Here is a 17,469-nt window from a genome sequence, read left to right on the forward strand (position 1 = left end):
ACCACAATGACAGATCACCTCATACCTCATAAAGCAGAATGGCTATCATTAAAAAGATAAGAGATAAATGCTGGCAAGGATGTGGAGTAAAAAGAATGTAAATTGGTAGGAAATTTAAACTGCACTCTTGTCAGGAATGTAAATTGGTGTAGCCACTATGGAGAAGAGTATGGAGGTTCCTCAAAAATTTAAAAATAAAACTACCATATGATCCAGCAACACCACATCTGGGTAAAAGGAAATGAAATGATGATCTCAAAGAGATATCTGCACTCCTATGTTCAGTGAGGCATTATTCACAATAACTGAGACATGAAGCAGCCTAACTGTCCATTGATGGATGAACAGATAAAGGTGTGGTACACACACACACACACACACGCACCCTGAAATATTATTCATTTAAAAAAAAAGGAGGATATTCTGCCATTTGTGACAACACAGATGGACCTTGAGGGAATTATTTGAAGTGAAATCAGACAGAGGAAGACAAATATTGTATATTCTCACTTAATATGTGGGATCTGAAAATACTGTACTCCTAAAACAGAGTAGACTGATGCTGGGTTGTGGGGGAAAGCGGAAGACCTTAGTCAACAGGTACAAACCTCCAGACACAAAACAAGTACGTTCCAGGGATCTAATGTAAACCATGGTAACTACAGTTAACAAAACTGTACTGTATATTTGAATGTTGCTATGAGAATAGTTACTAAAGTTTCTCACCATAACAACAACAAAATGGTAATTATGTGTGGTGAAGGACATTTTAACTAATTTACTGTGGTAAACATTTCTGCAATATATGTGTGCACCAGCTCATCACACTGTGTGTCTTCACCTAACACAGTGTTATGTCAATTACACCTCAACAAAACTAGAAAAAAATCAATAGTCAACTACAAAGCAGGAGTCGAAGGCACACTTAAAATCCCCACATTATTCTCACTAATGTTCATAAGACTTTGCATCTCCTACAATGATTGTGAAACCATACTACTGAATTGTTGAGCTCTCAATAAACCTCAAAAAGAAGAAAGAAACTTTTATTCATCAAGAGAAGTTTTTGAGAAATCTTTTAACGATTTCTAGGAAAACAAGTTAAATAAGATACTAGTACTATTAGAACTAAAATTAGTTAATATTAGTGTTCAAGGGATAAGATTGTCATTATTGAAAAGTATAAACACTGGATTAAAAAAGCAGCTGCCTTCGGCTCAGGTCATGATCCCAACGTCTTGGGATCAAGCCTCGTATCAGGCTCCCTGCTTAGCAGGAAGCCTGGTTCTCCCTCTCCCACTCCCCCCTGCTTGTGTTCCTTCTCTGGCTGTTAAATAAATAAATAAAATCTTTAAAAACAATCCTTTCTGAGTAAATAAATTACAAGTATATACACATTTAAGAGCTGATTAGGGCCTTTTTGTGGAAAAATAGCAGAATGAAACTTAAAACATTATTACACAAGCTAAAAATAAAAGAATTTATGGCATATTAAAATTTAGAGACTTTTCAATTATTCTGATACTAGTTTTACTGATCTGAAAAAAAATTGAACAAAATTAATTAGTGTAAACACTTTGTTGTGTCTCTCATTGCTTAGGAAATCATACCTCGTAAGAGTTGTTCCTGTTTTACCACAAGCCCCTGGTATTTTTTAAAGGTTTTTTCATAATCTTTTCTCAAGGTTTGGTTTTCAGGGTCTTCATCAAGTAAGCAACTTAAGTTAAGGATCATCAATACTCACTGAAGCAAAGTAAACCTATGAAAAATACTATGAAGAATAGTACTATTATATTTCATGTGCAGTATTATTTAGTTATTTTCTCTAACCAATCATTTAAAACTCAAATATTCATCTTTGCACAACAACTGTTAGAACTTCTTAACCAAGGGCTCGAAGATATGCTTGGAGACCTTGGGTGAACACATGTTTGGGTTGTTACCAAATACCTGAATCCCCAGATATTTTATGCAAATATCTTACAAATGCATACAAGTCTCTTTAAACATATTAACAAGTGGCTCCATGAACCAAAAAAATTACTGCGTTAGAGAGTGTTGTAGTTAATAAGAATACTAAATTCCACCTCAGACACATGCCCAGAATATTCAAAGAATGTTGATTAGATCTAAAGCTCTTTTGTACCCTCTTAAAGACTTGATAGCAAAAGACAAATATCCCAAAGTTAGAGGTCAACAAAAATTTAAAATTACATCTTATGGCCCCAAATAATCCCCTGGACACCTGTAAAAATAATCAATTATTTCAGTGTGACTTCAGGATCCCCAAGCACTTAAAAACTTCCTCCTTGTTGACTACTGCTTGTGTCAAAACACAAGGAATCTCCTGCAATTCAGTATGTCTTATAATCCACGATATGTCATAATTTAATTGAAGCATTTTTTCCATTCTTAGTGATTCATGAATAATGATGCCTCTTACAGTCAATGGTAGCTGACACTTGTAGGAATATGATATGTCCTGAAATATCAGTTCCTGTCACTGAACAATCACAAAATATAAATTAATGATTGCTAAAAGTTCCGTTAGTAGTTTTCTCCATACCCTACCTATTTAATGAATTTGGGGTATATTTAGGAGACTTGTGATTCCAGAAATGATCTAAAGTCTCCAGGATTATTGAAATGTCAACAGAGTTTAATTCAACACCAATCTAGAATGTCCAAAGCTCACAGCACAAATAGTAAATTTCTATACCTGGAAAGATCCTAACTAAGAAAAGTCAAAGCTGTGTGAGTGTTAGGGTACACTTTTAGATTATCATGGGGATTCCATGATGGAGAGGCAAGAAACATATGCTACTCTGCACAACAAGAATACTACTTTTACTTTTTAAAAGAGATCAATAAATATGGGGTTCAAAGGAAAATTATCAGTATGGTTACTGAATAAGCCTTATGAAAAAGCAAGGGCCTTCGATCTAGAAAAATTAAACTGCAGAAGCAATATGATGAATATGTTCAAATATAAGAAATGAGATGTTTAAGAGACTCCACTTAAGTCTATATTGCTTTAGCATGCAAGATCAGATTCAAGGGACAGAAGTTATTGACAAATGGATTTTAGTACACTAAAGCAAATAACATTAGTAATAAATAGGATATCAAACCAGAGAATGAACTAAATTGATAAGCAGTGACATTGTCAAAGAAGAGAGTAAATAACCAATTTGTAAGGGAAGCTGCAGAAAAGATTCTTGTATTGAAGTATAGGTTAAAATACATCATTTTTTAAGATTCTTTTCCTTGGTTCCATCATTCTGCAGGCCTCTCAAATGTATATGTATTAAGAATTTTTGCACTTATTTATTAGCAAAATAGAATTTAAAACTCTGTTCACCAAATTCATACACAATCCAATCTAAGTCACCTTATGACATAGACAGAACTACATAAACAAGAGTGGTGAGCCAGACTTCAGCTAACCAAAGGACCTTAGGGGACATAATGATATAGCCACTCACAAGTTCAATTACCTAGGACCACTATTACCTGCTCCTTCTATCTTATCAACTAATCAAAGAGATAAAAAAAAAAAGTCAAACTATATTCATTCTGATAGTCTCACTCTTCATCTTAACCTTCAACACTTTTATTTTTCCAAATAATGTAAACGGCAAGAAAACTCCCAAACTATCCCACCCATCCAAAGCTCACAGCAATAATACTGGGGTGAAATGCCACTTTAAAAGGATATCAGCCTTCTTCTTCTTAGAGAGTTCTTCTTGCCACAGCTCATGTCTTTTTAATTCATGATCAATAATATTCATACAGAGAGCTCCAATTTTATAATGAGTGATAAGTCCATGAAACTGAGAAAAGCTTTAAAGAAGAGATTTTAGTTATGTATTTGAAGCAATGTTTTTTACATTCAGGAAAGTTATTTTGGATAAACACTTGAACATTGGTATAATTAATGTAGAATATAAATGTGATATATATATTTCAATAAATGAATACATCCATGGTATACTATGAAGACCTGAAATTATAAGATTACTTTATATATATTACCTTTACCTGAAATAAAATTATTTTTAAGTTAGAAATGAAATAAAATGCATTTTTTGTAGTCAACCACAATTTTAACTATGCAGATACTCTCAAAGTTTCAGACTGCTGTAAAATAAAACTAATAATGCAACAATATTAATATTAAATAAAATAGATTATCAGAGAGTAAGCCAGCAAAATATTAGTAATCAGGTATTTACATATGTTTCCTACACAATTCATTCATACATGTATTTATTCAATAAATACCTGTTAATGCTGGCACATTTTTAGAATAGACACAATTCTCTGGAGATTGGCTAGAAACTTTTCACAATGTCTCAATAAACATCTTTCTAGAGAATATATGTATATAAATAGCATATATGCATACGTAACTTATATATACATGCATACATACATATATATACGTATAGAAATATATATACACACATATACCTATATATACTGGCACTTACTCTGGGTCATGCTTTACTCTAAAAAGTATCCAAAAATAGTATTACTATTACTATCCAGTTTACAGACGAAGAAATTGAGGCACAGAATTATGTGATCAAGAACACACACGCAGTAAACAGCAGTACTTGGATTCAAATTCAGTCTATTTAGAGAGTCCATACTCTTAAATTCCAAACCAATTTACTATCCTATTCTGTGTATATGCATGGGTCAACAGACTGAATGAAGGACAGAACAATGGAGAGGGCAGAGAAAGGGAAAGAGAGTAAGAGTTCAGAGGCAGGGCATGGGCAGACACACAGGAAGACTGAGCAAACCCATAATCCACAATCCAAACCACTGACAGAGTGAAACACAGATAGATTTCTACTTTTATTTCCTTATTTTTATACTTACCTGGAAAAGCAAAAAAAAATGTAAATTATATTTGTAGCTAACTCAACACTTTGTTTCCAGTCTTCTCTTAGGACTCTTGCTAATGCACCAAGGGCAGTTTCTAAAGAAAAAAGGAACATGCAAAAATGGTCAATGGCCTTGCCTGAGGTATAAAGGGTGATTGGTTTTAAATGTCTGCTTATTAATAAATAACAAAGCTAAGATAGAACTGGGACAAAAAAGGAGGAGGCTTCTTTCCAACACAGAAAGCTGTTTTTAAAGCTGAAATGCAACTTTTACTTAGAAACCCACATCTATGATTTAGATAAAGTAACATAATAAGGACATTATGAGTGACAAAATAACAAAAAGATCATTTCTTTCTTGTTTGTATTTCCACTTGTAATCTTGCTACTGCAGTGACATTTTTTGTTTGTTTTTTTACAGCTGATTTAATGTGTTTGTAAAGAAGGAAAAAACTAGAATGAGCCTAAAAAAAAAAAATGAAAAATTAGGCTAACACTAGCTCCACTGAAGCAAATTAAATAACCAGCTAAAGCTTATACACACAAAAATAAATCTATTTTAGTATTATGTTAAATTAAGGCCAACATACGTAAATAAAACAAATCTCCACAAAATTAGCTTCAGGGTAGAATAAACATCTCTGCTAGATTTTTATCTTTAGAAGGGGAAAAACTTAATGAACTGATTAATGAGAATTACCACATACTAAGTAAACATAAAGCAATGAGACCGGTTTCAAATTAGAATTGTTATATGGCTTACCAAATCTTAAAATATTAAAGCATTAAAGGAAATATCTGCGTGTTATACAGAGATCAAAATTCAAATTTCTATAATAGGTACTCAGAATCTACTGTACTTTATGGACTGAGTTATTGGTATTTGTTACGGTAATGAAAGTGTTCAACTTATTTATGCTCTGTGGCCATTCAGATTATGAAGCAAGTATCATTAATCTACTTCGTGAGGCATTTTTCAAACTAGAAAACATCCTATAATTTCATAATGTTATTTATACTCACAGTGCAGAGTACTGGTATACCATATGATCTGAACAAAACTTCTGGAGTGAAGTAAACAGGTAGGCAATACACATTAACATGTAAAGGCTCCACAAAGTTTTACTTAATAAAGAATCTAGTTAACTCTATTTATCCAGCAGTACTATTTCACCACTATAATCCAGGGGAAACAGTATTTCTTAGAATACAAAGCCGGCCCTTGAACACACTGGCTTGAACTGTGTGGGTCCATTTATACGGGGATTTTTTAAAATAAATATGTATTTTATATTATGATTGCAAAAGTAAGGTAGAAATTGCCAAATGACTAGAAGGGAAGGCAAAGGAGAGATGCAGTGAAGCCTGAAATAGTAGGGCTCTTGTGTGCTCCTGGCACTCCTCACCCCACTCACTATCACTGAGGTCTTGAACTAAGAGATGCAAAGGAACCAGCTCTGGAGAGAGATTCTCGCCGCGGTGGTGGGGCAGGGCCAGTCACAGGCCCAAATTGGCCAAAGACCACAGAATAACCTGCCTTTCTCTTACACACTGCCCCCCACTCCTCCCCAGGGTAACAGGGTAACAGGTCCAGAACACTGGAGCCAAGAGCACCAAGTGGGAACCAAGCATGTAGAATGGACAGCAGGGGGTGCTGTCCACGGTGCTGAAAGCTCTCCAAAGTGGGGAGCTAATACATCCAGGGAACTGGCAGTTCACCACTTGACAGCATCTCCTATAATAAGCAGAAACTGCATTAGAACTTCATAAAGGGGGTCTGATGGAGCAAGCAATCTAGAGAGACAGGTAAAGGTGTCCTGCCTTCAATTAAAATTCCATTATAATTTTTGGAGCATATGATAAAGTGATTTTAGAGCATCTGATAAACAATCTCAAAATAATATATTCAAAAAATGTACAAGGCCAGTAACATCTATTTCTAAAAAATCAATAAATTGGAACACTTCTCCTACCTATTCTAAAACTCTATTCAAAATACAAAACAAAACATCACATGCGCAGTATCAAATAGATCAATAGAAAAGAAAAGAAAGTACTAAAACATACCTATGAAAGTATCAGAATAGTACATGGCACAGAATAAGCTTTCAAGAAGTATCTATTACATAACAGAATGCCAGGCATTTAACGGAAAAGGCATTTCAAATCTTTGGAGGAAGAAGGAGTTACTCACTAAGTAGGTTGGAATAACTGGCCATTGAACATGCAAAAAACTTATACCTCTATCTCTTACTTTCAACAAAAATGAATTCCAGAACCAAGCATTTCTCAAACAACCAACATAAAGACCTCCAAAAATCCACTGCTCCACAAGTGAATTAAAACACTGGTAATGAGTGCCATTAACTTTTTTGGAACCCTGGAAATTAACTACATTTTGCAGTTAAGAGAGTTAACAGTTAAGAAATATGGCTGAACCTTAGTAAGAGCAGTAAAAACTCTGTTTCAGCTTGCCCTAATTCTATTCCCTCTGTGTAACTTTGTGGAAGCCTTGAAAACCAAAAGCACTTTAATATCTGTGAAAAAGAGCACCATAGCAGCAACTGGAAGAAGCAGAACAATTTGGCACTCCTGAAAACCCCTACTCCAGTGAGCTGTCATTATGTGACTTATCTGGATATTTGCTGGAAAGTTCCATTCTCAGGGTTTGCATTTATTCCACCTGACTCAGAAATTGCTTTGTACAGGTTTATACCCAGGGCATTTGTGGAAAACCACTGATGGCAACATTGTAACTGCATGTGGTAGCCTTGCCAGTTGGGGTTAACAAGAGTCTGACCAAAACACCTTAAAAGGAAAAACCCTGGGAATGAGACATTTACAAGGTCTTTGAAAAGCTCCAATAAATTCCTGGGAAACTAGAAGGCCATATACATGTGCAGGAATGTGCTGATACATGAGAAAGACCTAAGAAAGACCTACTCTCTCATCTCTGGCCAACCCTGAGGCAATGGACAAGCAGGAATTAAACGTGAAGGCCTTGGGAGTTTCTGGCAGGCTCCATCAGTACAGCATGAGACTCTTGATCTCAGGGTCATGAGTTCGAGCCCCACCCTGGGTGCAGAGATTAACTAAATAAGTAAAAAAAAAAAAAAGTTAAAAAAAAAGTAAAGGCTAAAGTCTTGTAAACTATCTCCTTAAATACTGAAGACATGCTCCAACAGACACATAGACACAGCCCCTCAGCAGAGGCTGGGATACTTAGGGCCAGGCATTTAAAAAACTTCTATCCAGGGGTGCCTGGGTGGCTCAGTGGGTTAAAGCCTCTGCCTTCGGCTCAAGTCATGATCCCAGGGTCCTGGGAGCGAGCCCCATATCAGGCTCTCTGCTCCGCAGGGAGCCTGCTTCCTCCTCTCTCTCTGCTAGCCTCTCTGCCTACTTGTGATCTCTGTCAAATAAATAAATAAAATCTAAAATAAATAAATAAATAACCTCTATCCAATCATTAGTTAACAATAAACTAACTGAGCTAAAAAGCTCCAGTGACAGCACAAAGAATAAAGACTTTTCAGAATTAACCCAAGAAACTCATTAAACCAACAGTAAATATAACAAGCTCTAGAAGGAGTGTCCCCCAAAGTATTTCAACAACAAAAAAAAAACTAAAAGACATGTGAGAAAACAGGATGCTATGTCCTGTACTCAGTAAACACTGGAGTCAATAGAAATTGTCCATGAAGAAGCTCGGATGTTGAATTTATGAGACAAACACTTTAAACTAGCTATTGTAAATATATTCAATGGACTAAAGAAGTCTATCGAAAGATTTAAAGAAAAGTATGGGAAGGTAGGAGAATGATGTCTCATCAAACAAATAATAACAATAAAGAGATACAAATCACAAAATATGAACCAAATGAAAATTCTGGAATTATAAAGTACAACATCTGAAATGAAAAGTTTGTCAGAAGGTCTTAACAGCAGATGTGAACTAGAAAAAGAAAGAATTGACAAAATAAAAGGCAGGCCAATTAAGATTATCCAGTCTAAGAAACTGAAAGAAAAAATAATGAAAAATAAATAGAGCCTCAAAGACATACAGGGCACCAAACAATCATACTAACATGGAGTCCCAAAAGGAAAGGAGAGAGAGAAAGGAGCTAAATGAATATTTAACAAAATAATGCTCAAAATTTCCCAAGATTGATGAAAAACATGAATCTGCAGATCCAAGAGTTCCATGAACACAAGACAAACTAAAAAAAACCTAAACACATCATCATCACACTGGTAAAAGCCAAAGGCAAAATGTTGAAAGCAGCAAGAAGAAAGCAGCTCAATATTTACACAGGATCCTTAATACGATTAACAGCCAATTTCATATCAGAAACCATGGAGACGTGAAGACAATGGGGTAGTATAGTCAAAGTACTAAAAGAAAAAGAGAGTCAAACAAGAATTCCACATCCAGCAAAACTACCATTCAAACACCAAGGAAAAATTAAGTCATTCCTATTCCTAGGTAAACAAAAAATTTAAATAATTTGCTGATATTAAACCTTCCCTATGAGAAATACTAAGGGGAATCCTTCAGGCTTAAACGAAAAAATACCAGAGAAGAACTTAAATCCACACAAAGAAATAAAGAGCACTGGTAAAGATAACTATATAAATAAAAAGACAGTATAAACATATTTCTGATTGTATTCTTCTATCTGATTAAAAAACTCATACATTATGCTAATGGGCAAATAATGCATAATGATGTACCTTGTATTACTACAATAGTACAAAGGAGTGGAGAGGGAACACAGGTAATACTGGAGCCAAGTTTTTACATACTATTCAGGTTAAATTACTATTAATTTGAACTACATTATTTTAATTTAAGATGGTAACTGTAATTCTAGGGCAAACACTCAGAAAAGAACTAAGGAAAACATAATAAAAGAACAGCAAAAGGATTAAAATGATATACTAAAAAATGCCCATTTTACATAAAAGAAGGCAGTAATAAGGAGTTATAGAAACAAAAATGATAAAAGATACAGAAAACAAATACAAAGTGTTAAATAACAAGCTCACTTTATGAATAATTACATTAAGGTAAACAGACAAAACACTCTAATCAAAAGGGAGAGACTAGCAGAATTTAAAAAAAAAGCATGATCCAACTATACACTTTCTACAATACAAACATTTTAGATTCAAAGGCACAAGAAGGGTGAAAGTAAACAGATGGAAAAACACATGATATAAAAAAGATACAACAAATTGAGAAAAGCTATTTCTAAAATAGTTTTAAAAGAAAAAGGATATAAATGATATAAATTTATATACTAAATTATTTATGTAAAAAGGATATATTTATAGAAATAGAAATATATATATAGTCACAGACACACACACACACACACACACACGAATACTTTAGACAGGAATACAGACTTCACAGGGTAGAAATTCCAAAAGTCTAGTGACAGGAGGAAAAAAGCAAATTTCATTAGAAATCAGGCAAATGCAACTTAAAACAAAGAGAACTTGTTCATTACCATAACACAATGTAAAAAAATTTAAAGTTTGATTGCTTTCATATTCCACTGGTCTGGGGACAAAGCAGCACAACCATTTTAAAAGGCAGTTTGGCAAAATACCTTAAAACATTATGACCTGTATTTCTGTATGACCTCTGTTTCTGTGTACACACCTTAAAGAACCCCTTGCTTGTGATGAAACCAGGGAGGAAGACAAACCATAAGACTCTTACTCTTAGGAAACAAACTGAGGATGCTGCAAGGGATGAGGGTGGGAAAATGGGGTAACTGGGTGATAGACACTGGGGAGGGTATGTGTTGTAATGAGCACTGAGTATTGTATAAGACTAATGAATCACAGACCGGTATCTCTGAAACAAGTAATATATTACATGTTAATTGAAAAAAATAAACTCAATAAATTAAATAGGCTACGGGATTCATGGAATTGAGTCGGAAGAAAAATAAACACAAAATCCTGTGGTTCAGACTACATAAAAACAAACAAAAAAACCTACTTTCGTATTCTTTTAGCCCCAGCTTCTGTTTAGTTTAAATGCAATAGGATTCTGGTCCCTGCTGTAGGAACGCAAGTGTCAGTAAGTATCCTCAATCCATGCTTTATTTTTCTTTAAAGATTTTATTTATTTATTTGACAGAGAGAGAGAGAGAGAGATCACAAGTAGGCAGAGAGGCAGGCAGAGGGAGAGGGGGAAGCAGGCTCCCTGCTGAGCAGAGCCCCATGTGTGGCTTGCTCCCTGGCCCCGGAGATCATGACCCGAGTTGAAGGCAGAGGCTTAACCCACCGAGCCACCCAGACACCCCTGGATCCATGCTTTAAATAGAAGGCTTTATGTCTGAAAGAAGAAGCAGCAGAAGGAGAAAGGAGAATGAGAAGAAGGAGGAGGAATAGGAAGTGAAGGAGGAGGAGGAGAAGGAGGAGGAGGAGAAAGAGAAGCAGGACAAGGAGAAGATAAGAAAAGATGTACAGAGATGTTCACTGAAGCAATGTTTCCACAGAAAAATTTGGAAACAACCTAATAACCAATCAACATGGCTAAATGGCTAAATGGGATGGCTAAAGCTTATATAAGCTTCATAAAAAGCAATAATAAAACATAGTTTAAAAACTAATTAGATTACAGGGGACCTGGGTGGCTCAGTTGGTTAAGGGTCTGCTTCTGGCTCAAGTCATGATCCTAGAGTCCTGGGACTGAGCCCCACGTCAGGGTCTCTGCTCAGTGGGGAGCCTGCTTCTCCCTCTCCTCTCTGCTTGTGCTTTCTCTCGCTATTTCTCTCTCTCAAATAAATAAATAAAATCTTAAAAATAGTTATTATATCATATATATCCATCTGCATGTAATCTCAAAACATTACTATAAGAAAAAAAGTAGTATGATATTACTAATATAAATTTTTGTAAAATAATACTATATAAAAATTCATATATATGTATGTGTGTGTATGTATGTATGTATGATGTATGTATGTGTGTGTATATATATATATATATATATATATATATATACACACACATGGCATATATGAAAAAGATCTAGAAGAATGAACAGACTCCAAACTCAAATTATAGAGTAATGGTCAACAGGGGTTCATGTGTAATATTCTAATTCTTTTTAAAGAATATATGAGTTGGGACCAGATGGACATCACAGATATATTCAGAACATTCCATCCCAAAGCAACAGAATACACATTCTTCTCTAATACACATGGAACATTCTCCAGAAGATATCACATCCTGGGTCACAAATCAGGTCTCAACCAGTACCAAAAGACTAGTATCATTCCCCACATATTTGCAGACCACAATGCTCTGAAGCTAGAACTCAGTCACAAGAGGAAAGTTGGAAAGAACCCAGATACATGGAGGCTAAAGAGCATCCTACTAAAGAATGAATAGATCAACCAGGAAATTAAAGAATTGAAAAAATTCATGGCAACAAATTACAGTGAAAACACAACTGTTCAAAATCTGTGGGACACAGCAAAGGCAGTCCTGAGAGGAAAATATCTAGCGATACAAGCCTTTCTCAAGAAACAAGAATGGTCTCAAATACACAACCTAACCCTACACCTAAAGAAGCTGGACAAAGAACAGCAAAGAAAGCCTAAACCCAGCAGCAGAAGAGAAATAATAAAGATCAGAGCAGAAATCAAAGAAATGGAACCCAAAAGAACAGTAGAACAAATCAATGAAACTAGGAGCTGGTTCTTTGAAAGAATTAATAAGATTGATAAACCCCTGGCCAGACTTATCAGAAAGAAAATAGAAAGGACCCGAATAAATAAAAACATGAATGAAAGAGAAAAGATCACAACCAACACCAAAGAAATACAATTATAAGGACATATTATGAGCAAATTTGACGATCTGGAAGAAATGGATGCATTCCTAGAGACGTATAAACTACCAAAACTGAACCTGTAAGAAATAGAAAACCTGAACAGACCCATAACCAGTAAGGAGATTGAAGCAGCCATCAAAAATCTCCCAACAGGGCGCCTGGGTGGCTCAGTTGGTTAAGTGACTGCCTTTGCTTTTTAAAAAAAAAAAAAAAAATCTCCCAACAAACAAAAGCCCAGGGCCAGGTGGCTTCTCAGGGGAATTCTACCAAGCATTTAAAGAAGAATTAATTTCTATTCTCCTGAAACTGTTCCAAAAAAATAGAAATGGAAGGAAAACTTCCAAACTCACTTTATGAGCCAGCATTACACTGGTCCCCAAACCAGACAAAGATCCCATCAAAAAAGAGAATTGGAGACCAATATCCTTGATGAACACAAATGTGAAAATTCTCACTGAAATACTAGCCAACAGGATCCAACAGTACATTAAAAGGATTATTTACCACAACCAAGTGGGATTTATTCCAGGGCTGCAAGGTTGGTTCAACATCCGCAAATCAATCAATGTGATACAATACACTAATAAAAGAAAGAACAAGAACCATATGATACTCTCAATAGATGCTGAAAAAGCATTTGACAATGTACAGTATCCTCTCTTGATCAAAACTCTTCAAAGTGTAGGGATAGAGGGTACATACCTCAATATCATCAAAGCATCTATGAAAAAACCCACAGTGAATATCATTCTCAATGGAGAAAAACTGAGAGCTTTTCCGCTAAGGTCAGGAACACAGCAGGGATGTCCACCATCACCACTGCTATTCAATATAGTAATAGAAGTCCTAGCCCCAGCAATCAGACAACAAAAAGAAATGGAAGGCATCCACATTGGCAAAAAAAAAAAAAAAAAAAAGTCAAACTATCACTCTTTACAAATGATATGATACTTTATGTGGAAAACCCAAAAGACTCCACTCCAAATCTGCTAGAACTCATTCAGTAAAGTATCAGGATATAAAATCAATGCACAGAAATCAGCTGCATTTCTATACACCAACAGCAAGACAGAAGAAAGAGAAATTAAGGAGTCAATCCCATCTACAACTGTACCCAAAACAATAAGATACCTAGGAAAAAAACTACCCAAACAGGCAAAGAATCTGTACTCAGAAAACTATAAAGTACTCATGAAAGAAATTGAGGAAGACACAAAGAAATGGAAAAATGTTCCGTGCTCATGGATTGGAAGAACAAATACTGTGGAAATGTCTAGGCTACCTAAAGCAATCTCCACGTTTAATGCAATCCCTATGAAAATACCATCAATTTTTTTCAATGAAATGGAACAAATAATCCTAAAATTTATATGGAACCAGAAAAGACCTCAAATAGCCAGAGGAATGTTGAAAAAGAAAGCCAAAGTTGGTGGCATCACAATTCCAGACAATTCAAGTTCTTTTTTTTTTTTTTTTAAAGATTTTATTTATTTATTTGACAGAGAGAAATCACAAGTAGATGGAGAGGCAGGCAGAGAGAGAGGGAAGCAGGCTCTCTGCTGAGCAGAGAGCCCGATGTGGGACTCGATCCCAGGACTCTGAGATCATGACCTGAGCCGAAGGCAGCGGCTTAACCCACTGAGCCACCCAGGCACCCCAGACAATTCAAGTTCTATTACAAAGCTGTCATCATCAAGACAGTATGGCACTGGCACAAAAACAGACACATAGATCAATGGAACAGAATAGAGAGCCCAGAAATAGACCCTCAACTCTATGGTCAACTAATCTTCAACAAAACAGGAAAATATGTCCAATGGAAAAAAGACAGTCTCTTCAACAAATGGTGTTGGGAAAACTGGACAGCCACATGCAAAAAAAATGAAACTGGACCATTTCCTTACCACACACATAAAAATAGTCTCAAAATGGGTGAAAGACCTCAATGTAAGAAAGGAATCCATCAAAATCCTTGAGAACACAGGCAGCAACCTCTTACACCTCAGCCACAGCAACTTCTTCCTAGAAACATCGCCATAGGCAAGGGAAGCAAGGGCAAAAATGAACTATTGGGACTTCATCAAGATCAAAAGCTTTTGCACAGCAAAGGAAACTGTCAACAAAACCAAAAGACAACTGACAGAATGGGAGAAGATGTTCACAAATGACATATCATATAAAGGGCTAGTATCCAAAATCTATAAAGAACTTATCAAACTCAACACCCAAAGAACAAAGAATCCAATCAAGAAATGGGCAGAGGACATGAAAAGACATTTCTGCAAAGAAGACATCCAGATGGCCAACAGACACGTGAAAAAGTGCTCCACATCACTCGGCATCAGGGAAATACAAATCAAAACCACAATGAGTTACCACCTCACACCAGTCAGAATGGCTAAAATTAACAAGTCAGGAAATAACAGATGCTGGCGAGAATGCAGAGAAAGGGGAATCCTCCAACACTGTTGGTGGGAATGCAAGCTGGGGCAGCCACTCTGGAAAACAGCATTGAGGTTCCTGAAAAAGTTTAAAACAGAGCTACCCTATGACCCAGCAATCACACTACTGGGTATTTTCCCTGAAGATACAAATTTTAGTGGTCCGAAGGTGCACATGCACCCAAATATTTACAGCAGCAATGTCCACAATAGCCAAACTATGGAAAGAACCTAGATGTGCATCAACAGATGAACTGATAAAGGAGATGTGGTGTATATATACACAATGGAATACTATGCAGCCTCCAAAAGAAATGAAATCTTGCCATTTGCAAGGACGTGGATGGAACTAGAGGGGATTAAGCTGAGCAAAATATGTCAATCAGAGAAAGATAATTATCATATGATCTCCCTGATATGAGGAATTTGCGAGGCAAAGTGGGGGATTTGGGCAGTAGGGAAGGAAAAAATGAAACAAGATGGGATCGGGAGGGAGACAAATCATAACTCTTAATCTCACAAAACAAACTGAAGGCTGGTGGGGGGTGAGGGGGATGGAGAGGGTGGTTGGGTGATGGATATTGGTGAGGGTAAGTGCTACAGTGAGTGCTGTGAAGTGTGTAAACCTGGCAATTCACAGACCTGTAACCTTGGGGCTAATAATACATTAAATATTTTTAAAAACTGAAATAAAAAAAGTATGAGTTGTACTAAGGAGGGTATTTATAGCATGAAGAACTGGGTATTACATGTAAACAATGAATCTTGGATCAGTGCATCAAAAACTAATGACGTACTGAATGGTGATTAACATAATTATATATATAACATATATATATAATACATATGAGTTGCATAATTTTAAAAATACATATTACCAATATTGGCATATTGGTAACAACCTAGGACTTCCTGGACAGTTCTTTGTATACATTCTCCAAGCTATAAAGTACAGGTGTGTACTGTATGGCCTCCATAAGAGAAGCATGAAAATAGACAAAAAGGTTTTCTCTGTCACGTGTTGGAAAATCAGAGAATTATGACATCTTCCAGATGTTATTTTTGGCAGAAATTTTATTTTTGTCAGAAAACCATGTATTTAAAGTAATTCAATAATGATATTACTGAGAAAAAAGATTTTAAGAGCATCATATCTCCTTTTTCTTTATTGCCTAGCACATCTAATGAAAGGAAAGCACCAAATACAATCTAAATAAATTTATAAGGATTAATATATATTTTTGCTGTGCTACAGAAAGAAAACTAATTTTGGAACTCTAACCAATTTAATAAAAGCATATACATATGTGTGGTAAATGTCAGAAGTTTGATATTGTATCCTAAACAAAAGGATAAAAGTCTTCCAGAGCACAAGAACGAGAAGATACAGTATCATTGATACTTTATTTTTGATGTTTAAATTAAATGATTTCTGAATTATTCAGAGCATATTTAAATGTTATACTTTTAAGTAAAAAATTTTCATAAAAAGGTCTGGGAAACAAATGCATTCCTAACTTTGGTATAATTATAGCTTTCTCCTCTACTACGATAGACTTAAAAACCATATTATACAACAATTTTTCTATTTTTAATATTTATAGATATAAATCACCATTCAGTAGTAGTTCTTCCAAGTTATCAGGATTTCGAGCAAGCTGCAGGATCAAAGCAGAACCCCGAACTTTGTCAGGAATATCTTCATACAATAACTCAATGTATTCATCCATGTCATTAATGTTAGCAACTTCATCAATCTGAAAGAAAGGAAGAGGAATTACTCCAAAAGAACAATATTTAACAAAGTCACTGTTAAAAGAATCATACTTTATGGTCAATATATTGCCCTTTTAATAACAGTAAGTTTTCAAAGGACTCATAGTAGCCACCCTCTTGTAGAGGGGAAAATTAGACCTTTGGTGCTAGGACTCCAATACAAAAGTAGTTATAAACCACATGAAAATGGGAAATATATAAACTCTAAAACTGGCCTATTAATGTAGTATCTCAAATTTAATGCAAAATAATTTATATCTACTTCAATAGGTTAAATAATATTTCAAAACATAAGGCAATAATATTTAAAACATTTCAAAACTTATCAAAATAAATTATGTCTAAAAACATAACACTACTTTTGCCTGTATGAAATACTAAATATCTACATCTTCCAGGTACTTCTAAGTTGAGTAATTTTTAAAATTTCCATACCTATTTACTGTTACTGTATGAATTATTGATAGGAAAAGGCAACAACCTTACAATCAATCAG

At 35.2% G+C, this 17,469-nt stretch overlaps 1 protein-coding gene across 4 annotated transcripts in view; it reads right to left on the minus strand.

Annotated features, from left to right (window-relative positions):
• The window catches only part of KIFAP3 (kinesin associated protein 3), a 181,291-nt gene that overhangs the window by 124,956 nt on the left and 38,866 nt on the right, over positions 1 to 17,469 (minus strand). For all 4 annotated transcript variants that reach the window (XM_059145292.1, XM_059145293.1, XM_059145294.1 and 1 more), the window contains 4 exons: positions 16,813 to 16,954; positions 4,891 to 4,990; positions 3,719 to 3,843; positions 1,611 to 1,709 (listed from right to left, as the gene is read on the minus strand). In XM_059145292.1, coding sequence (XP_059001275.1) covers positions 1,611 to 1,709; positions 3,719 to 3,843; positions 4,891 to 4,990; positions 16,813 to 16,954 — 466 coding nt within the window. The remainder of the gene's footprint in view (positions 1 to 1,610; positions 1,710 to 3,718; positions 3,844 to 4,890; positions 4,991 to 16,812; positions 16,955 to 17,469) is intronic.

Source organism: Mustela lutreola, chromosome 14 (genome assembly GCF_030435805.1).
Source record: "Mustela lutreola isolate mMusLut2 chromosome 14, mMusLut2.pri, whole genome shotgun sequence".
Classification (NCBI taxonomy): domain Eukaryota; kingdom Metazoa; phylum Chordata; class Mammalia; order Carnivora; family Mustelidae; genus Mustela; species Mustela lutreola.